At 40.9% G+C, this 19,946-nt stretch overlaps 1 protein-coding gene across 1 annotated transcript in view; it reads left to right on the top strand.

Annotated features, from left to right (window-relative positions):
* Positions 1-19,946, top strand: part of RHPN2 (rhophilin Rho GTPase binding protein 2) — a 114,307-nt gene that overhangs the window by 41,641 nt on the left and 52,720 nt on the right. The window contains 3 exon segments of the mRNA XM_030204425.1: positions 4,053-4,130; positions 5,273-5,397; positions 12,576-12,742. Coding sequence (XP_030060285.1) covers positions 4,053-4,130; positions 5,273-5,397; positions 12,576-12,742 — 370 coding nt within the window.

Below are 19,946 nucleotides of genomic sequence, written 5' to 3'. Positions count from 1 at the left end.
TTGATCATCAGGGTGTTGTTTCTCCGTTCTCTTCCTGCGCTAATTTTACAGTGCTGTTCAGAATCACGCAGGGAAACTGATCATCGGGACCCTAGTGAGAGAAAGTCCATTTCCCCTCCCTGCAGGGATATCCACCCCCTCCCCCAAAACAAGCAAACAGTTATCTCAGCAACATACAAGCTGTAGCAAAAACAATGTCCCAGTCCCCAGTATCAAGTGGAAACAACTCCTCCTAGAGTATCCCATCAGCATACCAAACAGAGCAAAAGCGATAACAGCCAGAAAAATATGCACCAAAAGAATAGTCACCAAAAATAATTCTTAATTCTGAGTATTATTTGGATGACGCTGCAGTCTCTTCCCTTTGCTAGGCGCACAGGCCCAGCGCTTAGCTGTGATCCCAGAGGTGGACAAAGTAGCCTTGCTTCCTGGTTCTGGATCATTTACCAGCCCAACTTCCTTTAGCACTTTCCAGTCATCTTCAGGTGTTTTGGCCCTACGAAGAGAGCCTTGCAAAGGAAAGTTGAGCGCCAATGGGAAAGACCAATGATATTTGACCTGTTCCTTATGCAGTACTTCCAGCACGGGTTTAAATTCCCGCCTCTTCACAAGAGTGAAAGCTGACAGGACTTGAAACACAGATACTGTTGCATCCTGAAACTGGATCGATGAAACCATTCATACCTTCTGCAGAATCAATTCTTTATATGCAAATGGGAAAAGCAAACCACATCATCATGTGGTCGGGTGTGGGTGTCAGAAGTGGCTCAAAGGGCCCGTGCGCTCTCTCCAGTCCTATATCAGGGTCAGTCTCTTTAAAATCCAAGAGCTGGCAGCACAGCGTTTGAATCACTTCCCACACATTCTCCTGATTATCATTTTTGGTATCCCTTGGAAATGAAGGTTGGTCCTGTATCCTTTGTTTTTGACATCATTTAGTTTATACTGCAGCTCCTCAAGTTGGGTATCCCAAGAAGTGTACTTGGTCTGCAGATCCAAGTCCGCTTCCCCTTGCTCCTCGAACTGCACTTCCATGTCCTCAAACATCCAAGATCTCTCGGGTCCTGGTGGATGGTATCAGTGTGGTTTGCAAGTTCCCCTCTCATGTCCTTTAATTTGGAGTGCAGAGTTTGAAAGCAATGCTGCATCTCTCGACCAAGACTTCTGAAGTTTACCAGTTCCGAATCTCCATCCTCAGAGCCACTGCTCGCATCCACTTTTGAGGTCTACGATGGAGATATAGGCTGCAAGGCCTGCCGCATGTTATCCTCTGATCCAGTGTGGCAAAATTGTCTCATAGACTCCTTGATGTCAGCCGGCTTAGCTTTATGAGTCATCTGGGGGAATTTATAGCCAATATGCACTGTGCACTGAAGAGGACAGTACAAATAAAAAAGTAGCACATATGAATTTATCTTCTTGGGCAGACTGGATGGACCGTGCAGGTCTTTTTCTGCCGTCATCTACTATGTTACTATATGAAAAGAATCCAAGCATCAGGGGCCCTGATGGGCTGAGATAATAGCTTTTAATTGGGAAAGGGACCAGGAGTCCGAAATCATGCACCCATTCAGGCAGCCAATGTCACCTCCTCTCTCAATCCCGGGTAGAAGTTTCCTTGGTTTAAAATCACAAAAAATATGATCTAGGCAAACTACTAAGAATTTTATAAAGTTGAACTGATCCAAAAATATAGTCCCCTCCTTCATGGTTTAATTGGCTGTAAGTGAACTGGCAGAGTCCATATGTTGTGGTGAGATGAAAGAAGGGAATCTGAGAGGCAGATTGACATACTTAAGCTGACTTCCTTTTAACTTTTTTTATTTTTATCATTTTACATTAATTTCAAGAATAAATCTTGATATAGGAAAGATGATAAATAATAGAAAAGGAATTCTGTACTTACATTCCATCTTATATTAATCAAGAAAAGAAAAAAAAAGAGTAAAAGGAAAACTAATACATTATGAAATGAAAGTTTCAACAAATGTCCATTATGTTATACATCTATAGTGCACAACATAGGAGGCATTACACAATATCTGAAAAATTGCAATTCTTTCCTACAGAAAATTAGGGACTGAGGGGATGCACCAGAAATCTTTACTATTTCACGGAGTAGATGTAATAATTGGTCTTGACTGTACAGGGCTATTTTAGAGTCCAAAAAAGAATTAAATTGTTTAGGATAAAAAAAAAAACCCTTTTAACTTTTTAAAGGAGATTACTTCCAGAAATTTATCAAGCTGACAAAGCCTAACAATGGCTCCTGTCAGGCACAGTGAGGAAAGTGAAGCTGAAGAGAAGATGCCCTCCATTGAGCAGTGTGGTTGGCAGCAGTTCAATAAAACCTTACATTAAAAAAGAAAGAAAACATTAATAAAACAAATACAGGACTAGTCTGCATAAAATAATTTATTGCCTATCACATACCTGTTGTGAAAGGGAGGACTTCGTTCAGAAAAAGAAATCTAATGCAGTTTACCTTCAGGTTAGAATAGAGTAGACATGCAGAGGTCCTCCTGTTTGCCTTCATCATACACCCCACCCCTCGCTTTGTGTCTTGGAACCCGGGGCGTAGCCATAAGTCCATTTGAGATGGGGGAGGTATTCTCTCCCCCACCCCACCCGCCACCTCCACCACTACATTAAGGCATAACTTTGCTGGGAGGGATGCCAAGTCCCACCTGTGCTACCAGAGCAGCGGTCAAGTCAGTGGCGCACTTCAGTCACCAATGTTGGCACTCCTGTGCGTGCTCGGTTCAGAGAGCTGGCATTGGCAGCCAAAGCAAGCCTGCTGACTTAAGTGCTGCTCAGCCAGTACAGGTGGGACTCGTTCAGGAGGCCTCTTCTGCTGCCTGGGCTGGGCTTGGCATCCCTGCCAGCCATTAAGGCAGAGGGGAGCTCAAACTGAAAGTGAAGGGACCCAGGCCCTGAGGCCCCCCTTCCCTCATGGCTATGTCACTTCTTGGAACAGAATGGGTTTTCTACCCATTCTGCTAGAGGCAGTAGTATTGTGGTGGAGGAAGATGGGTGGTCACAATAGTTCATGGCTCTCCCTATTTTTTAAAATGGAATTTTGAAATATACTCTCCAAAATAAATGGCAAGGAACTCTTCAAATCAGGAAAGTAATAAAATATAAACAAAAATCATTTGATCAAAATAACCAGCTCACATTATGGGAGACAAAAGAGCTAACAAGGGAAATAGCAAATGGCTCCCCCTCTTTTTTTTTTTTTTCCCCCCCCCAAAGAAAATGTGAAACGCTTGCTTTTCCAAGGCCATGGCAGCAAGTAGCACAGGGACTCATTAGTTGGTGCATGTCCTCATGGGCCCTACCTCCCAGGATCTCTTTTTTTTTTTTTTTTTTTTTGTTACATTTTTCCCACTCATGGCAGGCTCAATGTGGCAGGCAATGGAGGGTTAAGTGACTTGCCCAGAGTCACAAGGAGCTGCCTGTGCCGGGAATCGAACTCAGTTCCTCAGTTCCCCAGGACCAAAGTCCACCACCCTAACCACTAGGCCACTCCTCCACTCATAGGCCTCACTTCTTTGATCTGCCTTTTATAATTGTGATTTTAAAAGGCCTCAGCTATATTTTGGTATAATTTCTCTTATGGGTTATTTGATATTTTACTTTGATTCTTATACTTTTGAAAATAAACAATTATATGCAGTCATAAGCATAAACTCCCTCACATGTTTTTGAGACCTACCTCTGTTGATTGGCAACTTTTTCTGTTTGGAATGTTGTATAGATGTAGTGTTATGCTGATTCCACCTTATGACAAAGTATGTACTAGATTAATTCATTGTTCCTTGACTTTCTTTTTCTTCATTCCGGTTAGTGTAATTAAATGTATTGTATTTTATTTTTCTCTTTTAGTTTTCTTACCTAATCTCTTTTGTTTATGAATTGGGGAGTGTATGTCTTATTTGTTGAGTCTAAGAATTGTACTAACTCAACCTCTTTGTGTTTGTTACCATTTGTTCAGTAGAGGCACCTTTATGTTATGTAAAGATTAAAACTAACCTGTTGCTTTTTTAAAGGACTTTATTCTGGAACATTACAGTGAGGACGGTTCAGAATATGAAAATGAAATAGCAGATCTCATGGACCTGAGACAAGTATGCTCTCCTGTTTATAAGTTCTTTCATACGTTTGTTTGTGAAAATATTAGGTGTTTATTTTGCATGTTTAATTTTTTTTCTAGTCTTGCAGAATCCATAGTTGCACAAACATAGTATAGATTTTTCTGTACAGAACTTAGCTCTGTGTGGTTTGCCTGGGAGAGGGCTTATGGCTATAAGGCAGGTGGCTTTATCAGCTTTGCAGAAACTTGATGGTTACAGGGCTGTAGTTGAGGAACCTGTGTTTGATTCCCAGATCAGGTCCTCTGCTCCCTGGGTCAGCTGGGTCTGGGAATGTAATTCACAACCACTGGAAAGGGAGTCATGGTCATCTCTGTAGGGTAACACCTAGTGGATGAATTTAGAGTCCATGATTGCAGGGATCCATGGCAAGCCTGATGCATTGCATCCGGCTGAAAACTGTCACTGAAATGAAAGTCTAAAGTAAGCTGGGAGGGGATACAAAATAGGGAAAAATATCCCCAGGTAGTTGCAATTGAAGGCTTATAGTGCTAGGATCTCAGCCCTGGTTCCAACTGAGCTGGAAGATGAATGGAGCAGAAGGTGCCAGGTCAAAAATAAAATCAATAGAACTCCAGGATACAGTTCACTGATGTGGGCTTAGATTAAGATTTCCATTTTAGTCGTCCTACTGGCAGACATCATTGCTTAAACTTAATGACATTAGTTTGGAATTGGTTTAATCTTATTTTAAACCAGCAACTAACTTAAATCAATTGAGCACATCAGAATTTTCCAGCATGTTAATAACATGGGTTCTGGAATAACAGTTTGTACCTTTTTCTCTCCTAAACCTACTTAAAGAATGCGCATATGGTTTTCGAGTATACATAAGAATCGGTGGCTTTGAGAAGCCCCCCCCCCCCCCCCCCACCACCACATTAGTTCTTAGATGTTTAACTTCAGAGTTGAGAACTCAAAATAACTATTGCTGCTGTGGCGTTACCAGGAGTTGAGGAAATTGGGAGAAAGAAGGAGTAAAAATAAATTCTTTCTCAAAGTTGATCTGGTCTTGAGGTCTGCATTTTAACCAAATCACATTCTTAGTCACTAATCTAATTAATTATGCTCTTCCATGAATTTACTAACATTTTCAGTTATGTTGTTCTATTCTAAAGGCATCTCGCACCCCGAGCAGAGATGAAGCTGGGATTGAGTTGCTGATAAGCTATTTCAATCAGCTGGGCTTTGTAGAAAACAGGTTTTTCCCATCAGGCAGACTTGGTGGAGTTTTATTTACATGGTAAGTTCTGCTTTTTCTGACATCTCTCCCTTGTAGCCAGTACTGACCTAAGATTCACCCCAACTGCTAACATTTGAAGATTACTTATTTAGGGCCCCTTTTATAGAGGTGTGCTAGCATTTTTAGCGCACGCTAACCATGTAGATACTCATAGGAATGCTCTAGGCCAGGGATAGGCAACTCCAGTCCTTGAGAGCCGCAGGTCAGGTTTTCAGGATAGCCACAATGAATATGCAGGAGATAGATTTGCAAGCACTGCCTCCATGGTATGCAAATCTATCTCATGCATATTCATTGTGGATATCCTGAAAACCTGACCTGCCTGCGTCTCTCGAGGACCGGAGTTGCCTACCCCTGCTCTAGGCATCTACACGGTTAGCTCGTGCTAATTTTTAGTAAGAGCTGAAAACACTAGCACATCTTCGTGAAAGACCCCCTTAGTACGCATTCCACTTACAGAGCACACCTGATCCTCACTGTTGTGCAGTCCTTCTATAAGTAATCATGTCTTACATTGTTAATTGGGTTCTCCCAATAATGCATGGGTTTTCAAAATAGGAAGAGAAAATACTAATAAACCACTGAAAAATAAATTGTAAAAAGACAATAAAATAGCTCAGCAGGATGGAAGATCAACAATAACCCATTCATGCGTCAGGTCTTGATGCTACAGAATAAGTGGAATAGAGCTAACAGACTGGCGACAGCAAACAGTGGTCATACTCCTCATTTTAAGGATGAACACTGCTTAGGTTTAATCCAAACTTCCCCCTGATACAAATGGGAAGGATTTTTGCAGACTGGGAACATGTAGGTTTAAGTACTCTTAAGTTTCTGCATAAAAATAGAATACTTTCCTTTAGGGAACTAAAAACAGTATATCAGCTAGCCGATTTTTTTTTTTCCTGGTCTTGCAAGTTAATCATTATCTATTGAAAAAGGGTATTGAAGGATTTTTATGAACAAAGATATACCTCCTTTGAGAAACTGGATTGGTCAGCAACACACAAGCGGGGTGAATAAAAAATATGATAAACGTCACAAAATCAGCTTTCTTGATGATAAATGCAAAGGGGACTGGGAGTAGGATATAAGAGAACTACTGTCGGAAGAACATTGGGAACAAATTTCTGATAGTGTTAGCTATACTTCTGTTTCAATAGTGCTTAAAGAGAACAGATACAAAGTCCTCTACTACTAGTATTTGACTTATTTGGATGTTAGAAACACGAAAAAGCAAACACTGGGCCTTCAGGAATGAGAAAAATATTTAACTTTTATTCTTTGTTTGCTTTTTCGTGTTTCTGTTTATATTTGTATGCTGTTACCCTCTCTTTTGTGACTCTGTCCACTTGCTTGGATGTTGCCAGGTAACACAGATAGGTATTGGAGAAGGTGCAATGTAGAAAGCACCTTTTGCATACCTGATTGCAGTGGCATAGGATAAAAGAGTACTAGCAAAGGGTTACAAATTTGATTAATACAACACTAAGATCACGTAAATTGATATTTCCTTATCTGGTTGCAGTGAGATGTTAAAATGGAAACTACTGAATTTCCCAACTATAATTCAGTGGTGTGATGGACTGATAGAAAGGACAAACTCGAATAAATTTGGTGAATCCTGATACAATATTTGAAACGATAGGTTGGCTAACCTACCAGGCCAGATCTTTGGCTTTCTCTAAACTCTGTTTGCATCTCAAGGGCGTGAACCTTTTCAAACGTTTTGTGAAGTAATACGAATCTGAGAAGTAGGGTTGACAGGAAATAATTGTTATATAGCCATTTGGATTTTCCATTTTTTAAGTGTATGTACTTTACTGTTGATACTTTGCTCAATAAGCTACAAGTTAATTAAAAAGAAAAAAGCTTGGTAGGGATGGTATCTTCTGTCAAGCATGTACATGTTCAAGTGCAGGCTTTGAAGACTACTAAGGGTTCCATCCTCATACAATTGTAGAAACTGGGAAACTGAAAATAATGACAATAGATAAACACCATATGGACTATCCAGTCTGTCCATCAACAACAAGTGCTCATTGTGTGGGAGTTTTATTTTATTTTATTGCAATTTTTTGTTTATTTTTCCTTATCCTTCTAGACCAGTCAAGACCAATGGGTTATGCCACCCTATCAGCAGATGGAGGCAGAGAATCTGAAGCTTTAAGTAACACCACTGATAATATGGAGTGCTGCAGCCTGAAACCTCTCAGTGTTTCTCTGCCTTTAGCAATTGGTGCAGGTCAAACTGATGCAGCAGGATTGGAAGTTAGGCCTGACTCTCTAGGGTGCAGTTTATGGCTAGCAGCCCTAAGGAAGAGTCCGTGGCCTGTGCTGCTAGGGATTGGTCCATGGACTTTTCCCCCAGTTGAGCTCAGAGTGGTGGTGTCCTCCATACTCCTGTGCTTTGACTTGAGAGGTTTCACTCCAGGTGGCCAGTTCTTTTTTTCCCTAGGACTCTTCTTTAGTCTAAAGACAAAAAAAAAAAAAGTCTTAAATGGCTGAGCCCTAATTTGCGAAGGCTTTCCCCCTCCCAAAAAAAGAGAGGTGCCAGAAGACTGGTAGTGCAAAACCCTGGGTAGGCCAGAGAACTGCTAAGCTTCTGGAGAGTTTAAGGCTGGGGCAATGCAGGAAGTTTCAATGCTTCAATGCTGGCAGGAAAAAGGTGTGGGGGTTGAGGGAACCAGCTGGCTCGTACTACCCTGCATGTAATGTAGAACAGTTAGAACAGGCAGCTCTTGACTCCAAGGAGCCACCGCAGCTGCTGGCAGGTCAGAGCACTGAGAGTGCAGCTTTTGGGGTCCATGGCTGGGGAGACAGTCGGCTCCCCCCCCCCCATCCTCAAGAGAAGGAGGAGGTTCTCTCATCTATCTGGAGGCCAGGTAGACCCCAGCAAAAGGTCAGCAGAAGGCTAAGTTTCAATCCCGTGACAACTCCCTTGGAGAAAGCTTGGAGAGGCCTTTTGGGAAGGAAAAGAGACTTTCCAGGTTTCACACAGCAGTGGATGCATTCTACCCAACACCTTGGTAGCCCGCATCACTGAAACCGAGGTTTCCCACTCCACCAAAATCATCTGAGTGAAAGCACTGTAAAATGGAAAGGCCTAAAAGGGCTTTCGCAGCCCCTCTAGAATCAAGTCACCATCTGTGACCTCCTCATCGGGTCTGTCAGGGAGATAAATTTTCCTCCTCCTAAACAAACAACTTCCAGGTTCAGAGGACAGACCAAGAGAGGAGGACTTCTCATTATCCAGGCCTCTCCAAGCTTTCTCCAATATTGTTCTCCGTCTGCAAGCAGTCAACCACAATTCAGCCCTGAGGTGCCCTGTGATACCACAGTGGAATTTCAATTTGATCCTGAATGTGCTTGCTAAGCTGCTTTTTGAGCCTTTAAAGCAGACGTCAATTAGGGATCTCTCTTTGAAGACCAGTTTTCCTGGTAGCTATCTGTTCTGTTTTGAGGACTTGGCTTCCATTAATACAGTGCTGTCTTTTTGCCAAAAGTGATATTCCTATTTCATAAGAATCAATCCACTTCTTCGACATTCAAAACAGGTACAGTGGACATCTTTGCACAAATGCTTCACAAGCTGGATGTTCAAAGGATCTAAGGTGCTACTTGGAGGGTACCAATAGCTTCAGAAGATTGGATCATTTAGTGCAAAGGGGAAGTTGCATTCAAGTCTACTCTAGCACACTGGATTGAAGTTTCTGTTTAGTTTGCTAGATTAGTCCAGTTCCCTCCCTGGAAGACTATAGGTCTGGGGTCTCAGACTGAGTGTCTGTTTGCTTTCCATGCCTGATATTTAAGAAAGTTTTTGTACTGTAGAGAGTTACCTTGTTGGATCTCATATAGATTGCTTATAGTTGTTGTTCCCTATAGGTTTTTTGCTTTGGCATTAGCATACTGAGAGGTTATAAGCTGCATCACTTCTTATATTTCTCAAAAGGCTATCTTCCGGATTCTATATATGGCACGTCAGGTAGCGCGTGTAAATTTGTGCACATGGCCAATTTACACACATTGCTTAATTAAGTAACAAGCCAATTAGTCTTGATAATTGCCAATAATGAACAATTATCAACACTAATTGGGCACAGTTGGAATTTATGCGCACTTCTTTTTAGGCATATTCTAAAAATTGGCTCACGTACATTCCCCCATGCACAGCAAAAAAGGGGGCGCAGTCATAGGAGGAGTGTGGGTGTGTCAGGACCACCAATCACATCTATGTGCGTGGTTGTAGAATTTGAGGGAGTGCGTCTAGATTTAGGCGCAGGAATTGGCGATCACCATCACGTTACTATGTAAGCCACATTGAGCCTGCAAATAGGTGGGAAAATAATGCAAGAAACAAACAAATAAATAAATTTTCAGGCGTTTTGTCAAGGCACGCCCTTATACTTGTCAACTTTAACTATTCCGTATTCCCCGGCTCGAGTTTTGAGATCCATTAATGATCATTGCATGGTTTTGCCAGGACCCCATCAAGCACAAATGGAAGCACCTGTCGTGCCTTCTCTTTTACTGCCCCATCATTGTGGAACTCTATGCACTTATATCTATGAAATGAACTTTCATTAAGAAAGTTTAAATCCTTGTTAAAAGCTTGGTTATTTGAACAAGCTTATGGTAGTTGATTTGTTGTGCAATTGCACCCCTGTCTGACACCACTGTCTCGGAAGGCTTGTGTTATTTGCTTATAATTTTTTCTTATGCATGTGTTTCTTTCCTATTTTATTGTAGGTTTTTTTTTTCTCTTTCTTTTATTAGTATGTGAACCACTTTGCCCTGCTTGACAGTTAAAGCAGTATAGTAAGTTTGGAATAAATAAATACATATTGGTAATGTCACTGAATGCTTCAGATTCTCTGTCTCCATCTTCTGGTAGGGTGGTATAACTCACTGGTCTAGCAAGTTTCAAGGAAAGGAAATTAACAAGTAAGAAAAAATGTCACCTTAACTTTCATATTCATAATATTTCTGTGTGTATAACCTAAGTCATCTGGATTAACATTATAAACAATACAAATGTGACATAAACTATCTAAGATTAACAAATGTGACTGTCTTTAGGAAAAGGCAACTACAATTTCAGATCCAAAATGTTGAGACTGGCCAATTTTTCATGTCAATAGTCCATAAGCAGTCTGCAAAAATTGCATGTTTGAACTTGTTACTTTTAAAAAAATGTTTTTTTGCATAAAAGGATGGGGTTTGGGCTGTTATATCACAAATTATTTGCTCTAACAGAATTCAGTAAAACCTCATTTTTTGTTTCTGGTGACTTTGTCACTTTTTCCCCAGAGATGGTCACAGATAGTAACCCTACGTAACTAAGAAAATAAATTCTAAAACCTCAATCATAAAGCTAGCACATTTTTATTAAAAAAAAATCAAAAATCATTATCATGCCTTCCACAATTTCTGTAGGATTTTTGCTAGGCACTTATGTATCTTTATAAAATTCTGGTTGATATTCAGCCTACAGTGGTCAGTTGACTGCTGTGAGCAGAATTAGTCCCAGATATTCAGTCCTGGGCCATGTCCTTGCACTGACATTGAATATCTGAAGCTAATTAAGGTTGTGCTGGCCAGTGGCATACGAAGGACAGGGAAAGTGGGTACAGTCCACCCCAGACGCAGATAGGGGGGTGCATCGAGTAGTCACAAAGCCGCATTCTGGTTGATAATCAGCCCACAGTGATCAGCTGACTGCTGTGGGTAGAATTAGTCCCAGATATTCAGTCCTGGGCCATGTCCTTGCACTGACATTGAATATCTGAGGCTAATTAAGGTTGTGATGGCCAGTGGCATACCAAGGGCAGGGCAGTGGGTAAAGTCTGCCCTAGGTGCAGATAAGGGAGTGCATCGAGTAGTCACAAAGCCACAGTCAATGTGCATGTGGCTGTCTGCTCTGCTAGTCCCCTGCCCTGGAACAGGAAGTTGATGTCAGAGGGGGCAGGGGATTGGCAGAGCCAGCAGCCACATGCACATAGACTGTGGCTTTATGACTTCTCAATGCACCCTCTTACTATTTGAAGGAGAGGGGTTGTTCCACCTGGAAGGGGGGGGGGTGCTTCGCCCCAAGTGGCAAACAGGCTAAGTATGCCACTGATGCTGGCCACTGGATCTTACGCAGGTCCCGGTTGAATGTCGGCCAGCACCTGCATAAGAGATAAAGGTCAGTGCCCTCTGCTCCTTCAATTCCTCCTAGAGGTTGTGATAGCCATTTTGTAACACAAACTGCGATGAGCATCACTCCTGCTCTTTGGACCCCAGTGGACCACCAGACGTCTAAGAGATAGGCCTGTGGGAGGCCTGAGAGGGTAACCCTTCTGCCCATTGGGGATGGGTGGGTATTAGAGAGGGATTATCAGGATCATGGGGGGGGGGGGGGGGAGGGAGGGAGGGGGACACCAGGAAGACTGATGTTGCAAACTGGAAGTTAATCTGGACCCGGCCAGTGTTCATACCAGTGCCCAATTAGATTTGCAGCTAAAGCTTTGACAGTCTTCTTGCTATCCTGACTTTAGCCACTTACCTAACTGATTAGCTCTCTGAATATGGTTGCTAACCATTTAAGACCCAGGTCCTCCCAGGCTCCACCTACGGACTGCCCTGACAATAACCAGACAGTGAAGAGGTGGTCCATGGTAATATTCAGCGGCACTGTCTAGTTAAGTGCTACTGAATATCACGACTTAAGTGATCATGTAAAGAGCCTCTCCTGCCTGATTAAATCACTTTGAATATTTGGCAGAATGTGTCTTTATAAATTAGGCTTCAAATAGGTGCCTTTTTCTCCTTCACACATAAGTGACTGAAAATTACCCTAATATTGTGTGAAAGTCAGCAGTATGATTTCTCTTTGCTTACTTTTTTGTGTGTATGGGCTGGGAAAATTTTATAAGAATTTATCAAATGTATAAAATTCTGTGCTACAAGCTCAATCAATTTCTTGCAGCACTACCTATTTTAACTTAGACAGGTTTGTTCTATATCGCAGATTTTTTTGGCCTGAATAAAAGCATAAAAATATAGAGATGACTAATATATCAGTTTCCATATAGTAAGGCTGGTGTAAGAGTCATAGTACTTGCTAGTCACATTATCAGTAAGATGAATGCTTGTATCTGTTATGTACCTCTATATTTATTTCGGTTTGCTTTTAGGTATGACTCGTTTACAGGAATTCCAGTGTGCCAGCAGAATATTGCCCTGGAGAAAGCTAGCATTTTGTTTAATATTGGAGCCCTGTACACACAGATTGGCACAAGATGTGACCGACAGACCAGTGCTGGATTAGAAGATGCAGTTAATGCTTTTCAGAAAGCTGCAGGTGCGACAGTTTAGGACTAATGTAATAACTTTCTTATTGAAAAGCAAACTATTCCTGTATAGATTTCACAGGGCTTTAACACTATTCAGCTGTTTATTTATTTGCTTAATTTAGTGTCCAATGTTCCCCTCAATCTGTTCCCATATGGCTTATTACGGGAACATTGGACACTAAAGGGTTAAATTCTCCAGCAGTTTATTTTGTTCTATTGGTGTGGCTGGCCCAACAGAGAAAAAAAACTGAGGAATTTTCAACTTTACTAATCCTGTATTATATATTCTAAGAGAGAGAACACCAGTTAACTTATTTCACCAAGATACTAGGGGGCTTGTTTCTGAGTTCCAGGTACCCAGCTACCCTTTGACCTGCTTAGCTATGGGTGGGGGCAGGGGATGGGAGGAGGGGGTTGCAAGAGCACCCTGATAGGCTCTCCTGAGTCTTGCAGCTCTCATGTTAAATGTCCAGTCTCAAAATTACATATATCTGCATATTTAATTACTGCAATTTGATTACACACTCTTTCAAAAAGCCTGGAGTACGTTACAGTAAGAACAATAAAAGTCTGGGAACACAGTAAAAAATTCAGCATAGTTTCAGTCTTATTTATTTAACTTAAGTGTCCTGAATTTGATCAGCATGCCAGGTACTGAGCAAATGAGTATTGTAGCTAATGGTTAACCAGCTGTAATGTAGAGGTCATAGCAACCATCCAGGTGAGATGTTTGAGGTAAATAAAACCAAACCTACTTGAGATATGTATGTAGAGTAATGAAAGGTGATGAACTTCCAGAACAGAAGCTGGATAAAGGTTTGGGTGATGACCAGAGTTTTGTAAAGTGAATCAATGGATTCCAAGAATGCTTTATTTTAACCATGCAGGTTGTTTGTTTATTTTGACATTTATACCCCACATTATCCTGAACATACTTGAGTTCAATGTGGCTTACAATAAATAAAATAACAGGCAAGGTTTACAATACCATATACAAAAAAAAAAATCAAGTAAGAGCAGAATAGCACAAATAAAATACAAATAGGAACTAAATAATAAACCATTGATGACCAGTTACGCTCTAACACGCTCCATCAATAGGTAGAAACCTCTCAAAGAGGAAAGTTTTCAGTCTTTTGTGAAATACCCAGTATTCAGACTGACCCTTGATTGCAATTGGCAGTGAGTTCCACCACTTAGCACCTTGGTATCTAAAGTCTGCAGAGTGAACCGATTTATAATGCTCTGTCTTGCAATCTGGATGATGAAGTCTAAGGTAGTCCCTGGAACCAGAGGTTATATTGCATAGGGGAACTAAGGTAAGCTGGTGTCATGCCATATAATATTTGAAAGACAAAAACACAGAATTTTAAAATAATCTTGGCTTTAATGGGCAGGACAAGCCTAGCTGCTGTATTTTGGGCCTTTTGCAGCCATTTTAGGACACCCTCTTTACATCCAGCATAGATGAAATTGCAGTAATTGAACTGAGTTAAAAACTAAGGATTGAACTAGCAGTCTAAAGACGTCAGGTGAGAAATATGATCTGATTCTTCTCAGCCTCCAAAGAGACATGAGTACATAAGTATTGCCATACTGGGAAAGACCAAAGGTCCATCAAGCCCAGCATCCTGTTTCAAACACTGGCCAATCCAGGTCACAAATACCTGGCAAGATCCCAAAAAAGTACAAAACATTTTATACTGCTTACCCCAGAAATAGTGGATTTTCCCCAAGTCCATTTAATAATAAGTACATAAGTACATAAGTAGTGCCATACTGGGAAAGACCAAAGGTCCATCTAGCCCAGCATCCTGTCACCGACAGTGGCCAATCCAGGTCAAGGGCACCTGGCACGCTCCCCAAACGTAATGGACTATGGACTTTTCCTTTAGGAAGCCGTCCAAACCTTTTTTAAACTCCACTAAGCTAACCGCCTTTACCACATTCTCTGGCAACGAATATCACAGTTTAATTACACGTTGAGTGAAGAAACATTTTTTCTGAGTCTTTTTAAATTTACTACATTGTAGCTTCATCGCATGCCCCCTAGTCCTAGTATTTTTGGAAAGCGTAAACAAACGCTTAACATCTACCCGTTCAACTCCACTCATTATTTTATAGACCTCTATCATATCTCCCCTCAGCCACCTTTTCTCCCCTCAGCCACCTTTTCTCCAAGCTGAAGAGCCCTAGCTGCTTTAGCCTTTCTTCATAGGGAAGTCGTCCCATCTCCTTTATCATTTTCGTCGCCCTTCTCAGCACCTTTTCTAATTCCACTATATCTTTTTTGAGATGCAGTGACCAGAATTGAACACAATATTCGAAGGTGCGGTCGCACCATGGAGCGATACAAAGGCATTATAACATCCTCATTTTTGTTTTCCATTCCTTTCCTAATAATACCTAACATTCTGTTTGCTTTCTTAGCCGCAGCAGCACACTGAGCAGAAGGTTTCAACGTATCATCAACGACAACACCTAGATCCCTTTCTTGGTCCGTGACTCCTAACGTGGAACCTTGCATGACATAGCTATAATTCAGGTTCCTCGTTCCCACATGCATCACTTTGCACTTTCTTACATTAAACGTCATCTGCCATTTAGACGCCCAGTCTCGTAAGATCCTCTTGTAATTTTTCACAATCCTCCTGCGAATTAACGACTTTGAATAACTTTGTGTCATCAGCAAATTTAATTACCTCACTAGTTACTCCCATCTCTAGGTAATTTATAAATATGTTAAAAAGCAGTGGTCCGAGCACAGACCCCCCCCTGGGGAACCCCACTAACTACCCTTCTCCATTGAGAATACTGACCATTTAACCCTACTCTCTGTTTTCTATCTTTTAACCAGTTTTGAATCCACAATAGAACACTATTGAGACAACCTGAGGCTCGAACATGAGATGACTGTCAATTAATACTCTCAGTACCCTAAGCATAGTGTCTAGGAGGTAGGACACGTTGTCAATGGTAAAATCATTATATATGGTACAGTGAAAGGGGTTAGTTACCACAAGAAACTTAGTCTTATCTCTAATTAATTTAAATTTAAATTTGGAAGCCCAGGATGTGGAGTGGAGGAGTGGCCTAGTGGTTAAGGTGGTGGACTTTGGTCCTGGGGAACTGAGGAACTGAGTTTGATTCCAACTTCAGGCATAGGCAGCTCCTTGTGACTCTGGGCAAGTCACTCAACCCTCCATTGCCCCATGTAAGCCGCATTGAGCCTGCCATGAGTGGGAAAGCGCGGGGTACAAATGTAACAAAAAACAAAAAAAGAAATCAAGACCAAGCCTAATCTTAGGGACAATTTCTGGAAGACCAGTCTTGAAAGGGATACAGATTGTGACATTGTCCACATAAATGAAAGTGCAGAACTCCATTGCCTCCAGTCTTTCACCTAACGAAGCCATCATAACACTGAACAGGATTGGAGATAGCGATGAGCCCTGTGGCACCCCACAATCAGGAGACCAAGATGGTGAGAGAGAACTTGACAACTTCATCTGATATGATCTAGATTTTAGGAAGCTGCGGAACCATTAGTGAACCTTCCCACACAGTCCGAATTGATCCAACAGGCCTAAAAACAACTCATAATCAACAAGGTCAAAGGCACTTATATAAAAGAGAGCAGGCTGCGACACAACGTAACCAAAGACCGTAATGGACATGTCCTAACTCTTCCCCTAAGTTCTCTAAGTTCCTCCAATTGTATTTACCATACATGTAACCCATTCTACCACAATTTCACCTTGCATGGTTCATACCTGTATTTGTTCAAACCGGAATTGGCTAACGCTGTTTGTAGTACTATGTAAGCCACATTGAGCCTGCAAAAAGGTGGGAAAATGTGGGATACAAATGCAACAACAACAAAAAAAAATTAATTCCAGGGCTGCTATTGTGCTGGCCAGTTGATAGCAGCAGTAAATACAATACATGGCTTTTTCTCTCCCCATGTGGCTATTACATTAGCTCTTTCTACCCCACCATCAACAACTTACCCCAGGTTGTTAAATCCAGAGCTCTTGTATTGTAGTTCATATATCTTAGGTTTGCTTTATGCATTAAACATTTATTTGAGCCAAATGCCATTTAAAGCTCCATTTTGTATAGGGCATTAGGTAGGAATTGGAACATCCAGGTCAGGGAATTCACAGTTCCCTGAGTATTTTACAAAAGGATCTGCTGAATGTGGAGCCATTTGAAAAATATATAGTTGGATGCTGACAAAAATACTTTTGCTGGCATATACAGCAGTGGCATCAATGTCACAACAACAACAACAAAAAAAAAAGAGCAGCATTACTCAGGGCTTTACATGTGCAAGTGCTGATTTAGCAACATAAACATGTATCTGCTAGCTACCACTTATACTTGAATGTGTAGTCTTATGAAACCCAGCACTTTTAAGAGGAGCCAATTAAGGTTCCTTTTTTTTTCTTTTCTTTTTTTAAAAATTTCAGGTAGTATTAGTCAGGGCTTTGTTTTTCAGCTGGTATGGCACCTTTTTCCATGCATTCCAAAAATATCCTATCCATTGTTTTGTTTGTTTTAACCAGCCAGCCTTGAACCCGTGACTCTCTCAGATTCAGAGGCGGCAGCCACCTTCCTGGCAGAGGTTTTTCTGGATCACATGGCAGTATACACAGTACTAGCTGAAAAAAAGCCGTGGTAAACCCGCCCCCCCCCCCCCCCCTCAAGCTACCGGCACCTTTTTCCTGGAATAAAACCCCCACTGGTGTTGGTGTTTGATACCATTGATATAAACACAGTTGCTCTCTCAATCACCGGTGAAGATCCTAGGGCCAAATAAAGAGGTAGCATACCTCAGAGCAGGTACAAATGTGGATAGGGACATTTTAAAAAAGATATACATGCCATTGTGAAATGAGAAATACACATATAGATTTTTGGACTACCTAAACCCTGCCCAGAACATACCCATCTTAAAATCTAGCTACACTTCTGTTGTTGTATCAGCAGAGGAGTGGCCTAGTGGTTAGGGTGGTGGACTTTGGTCCTGGGGAACTGAGGAACTGAGTTCAATTCCCACTGCAGGCACAGGCAGCTCCTTGTGACTCTGGGCAAGTCACTTAACCCTCCATTGCCCCATGTAAGCCGCATTGAGCCTGCCATGAGTGGGAAAGCGCGGGGTACAAATGTAATAAAATAAATAAATCGAGACTAATCTTATTAAGGATTGCATTCTATTTAGCTAAAAAAATATTGTCTTAAAGGAAGATCTACACATATAAATAGCAGCATTGTGAAATTGGTATTTATACTTGTATACCATTTACATGTGTAAATGCCACACAAGGCTTCTAAAATGAATGTCTTAGAATTTTTTTTTGTTTATTTTTGTTTCAATAGAGTCCATCTTTTTTTGTATATTCTATAGTTTGAACTACTTTCTACTTCTTAGGCACAGTCACTGTTTGACTTTATTATAACTTTAATTGTCATGCCAGAAGTGGAAAATGACCAGCAGGAATGACAGGTAATAACCATGTGACTCATGCTGGCTAACTGTGAAGGATGTATAGTTTGGGGAAGGTGAGGGCACTTGCAGAAATGCTGCTCAGAAATGCACATTAATTCCTGACGCTCTACTGAGTGATGCTTTGGTGGCAGTTCCAGAGAGAGCTGAAGCCATGGAATTTGGGGGGGGGGGCATTCATAATGAGTCAATGTAGTACTGGCAGGTTCTGGGAGAACTGGTTTTGACCACTTGTTAAGGTCTCTCACCCATATTAAACCTTTTTGCATTACCAGCACTTGAAGCTTTTCAGCAGGAACAGTAACTACAGTCCAAACACATGACAGTCTCTCTTATACTGGGATGCATGGTAATCTTGCTCCAGTGAGGAAGAGAAATCAAATAGGGGTATTTTTGTTGTCTGAAGTAAAGGTAGAATGCCACAACACCTGATGGGAGTACTTTGTGAAGCAGCTGGCTGAAGAGCAGCCTGTAAAAAGGATGGTTGGGCGTTTTGTCCATTCTTCTCATGTTCTAAGAGGCAATCTTTGCTAACTAGAAAGTGAATCAAAATATTTCTTGTCATTTTACTTGCTTCACAATTGCAGTAGTTATTAAGCTGAAGCATATAAATGCATCAAGCTTAAAGTATTCTAACACTATTGTCCACAAAAAATCAGGGGAGAAAGATCTTTGGGTCCGATTTAACTTTTTATGGCTTCAGCGCTTCTTACTTGCAGCAAAATTCAAATTTGTAACATGTAGTGCTGCCCTTTTCATGGTGAGGGCAGATAATTGCAAGGGTGTCTCTTTTTATCCCTTGAAATGGTCAAATTTTATACAAACCTTGTAATGTAACAACAAAAGAGGAAAAAAAAATAAATGAATTATCTACCAACAAAACTCCCAATATCATCAAAACGTAAGCTAGACAGGGCCTATTTATTTACCCACATTCATTATTCTCAATACCACAATGCAGAGACAGATCTAAAGTAAAAATTAAACATTAAAATGGAGGATAAAAGCCTCAGAGCCCCATCTCCAGCAGTAAATTTTAGTGAGGCTTAATGGGCAATTACTTCATAGGCATTAAAAAAAAAAAAAAACCTGTGAATGATTCACACTCAGCTCTGTGCAATGCAGAAATTACAGTGAAAAGATAATTAGAAACATAACTTTTTTGCTTTAGTTACTGGTTGTATAGTAACTAAGGTGTCCTTTTACTAAAGCTGCAAAAAGGTGGGATAATGTGGGGTACAAATGCAATAAATAAAAGCTTAGCATGTGCTAAATACTAAGAAGCCCATTGGTGGACTTCTTAGCATTTATTGTGTGCTAAGCTTTAGTAAAAGGGCCCCTAAGTAAATGTAACTAGTTCCTATACTTAGGAATATGTTTACTAAGGCGCGTTAGCGTTTTTAACGCATCTTTAAAGTTAAGGCACGTTAAACGTTAATGCGCCAATACATTCATATAGGAGCGTTAGCGTTTGATGCGCGTTAGTGTTAAATGTGTGTTAAAAATGCTAACGCACCTATAGTGCACCTTTGTAAACACAGGTGTTAGTAAAAGTTGTTATTTTTACTTGTAAAGGAGTACAGGATAAGATTTGTTACTTTTACTGAAGTAATGATTTCACCCATTTTTACTATTTTTACTCAGTTACATCTGATGGTTCCTACTAAATTAACTAGGCTATTCCATTTGTTCCACAGCCTTCC

Source organism: Microcaecilia unicolor, chromosome 5 (genome assembly GCF_901765095.1).
Source record: "Microcaecilia unicolor chromosome 5, aMicUni1.1, whole genome shotgun sequence".
NCBI classification, from domain to species: domain Eukaryota; kingdom Metazoa; phylum Chordata; class Amphibia; order Gymnophiona; family Siphonopidae; genus Microcaecilia; species Microcaecilia unicolor.
Note: the sequence above shows the minus strand (reverse complement) of the source record. Positions and strands in the feature narration are given on the sequence as shown.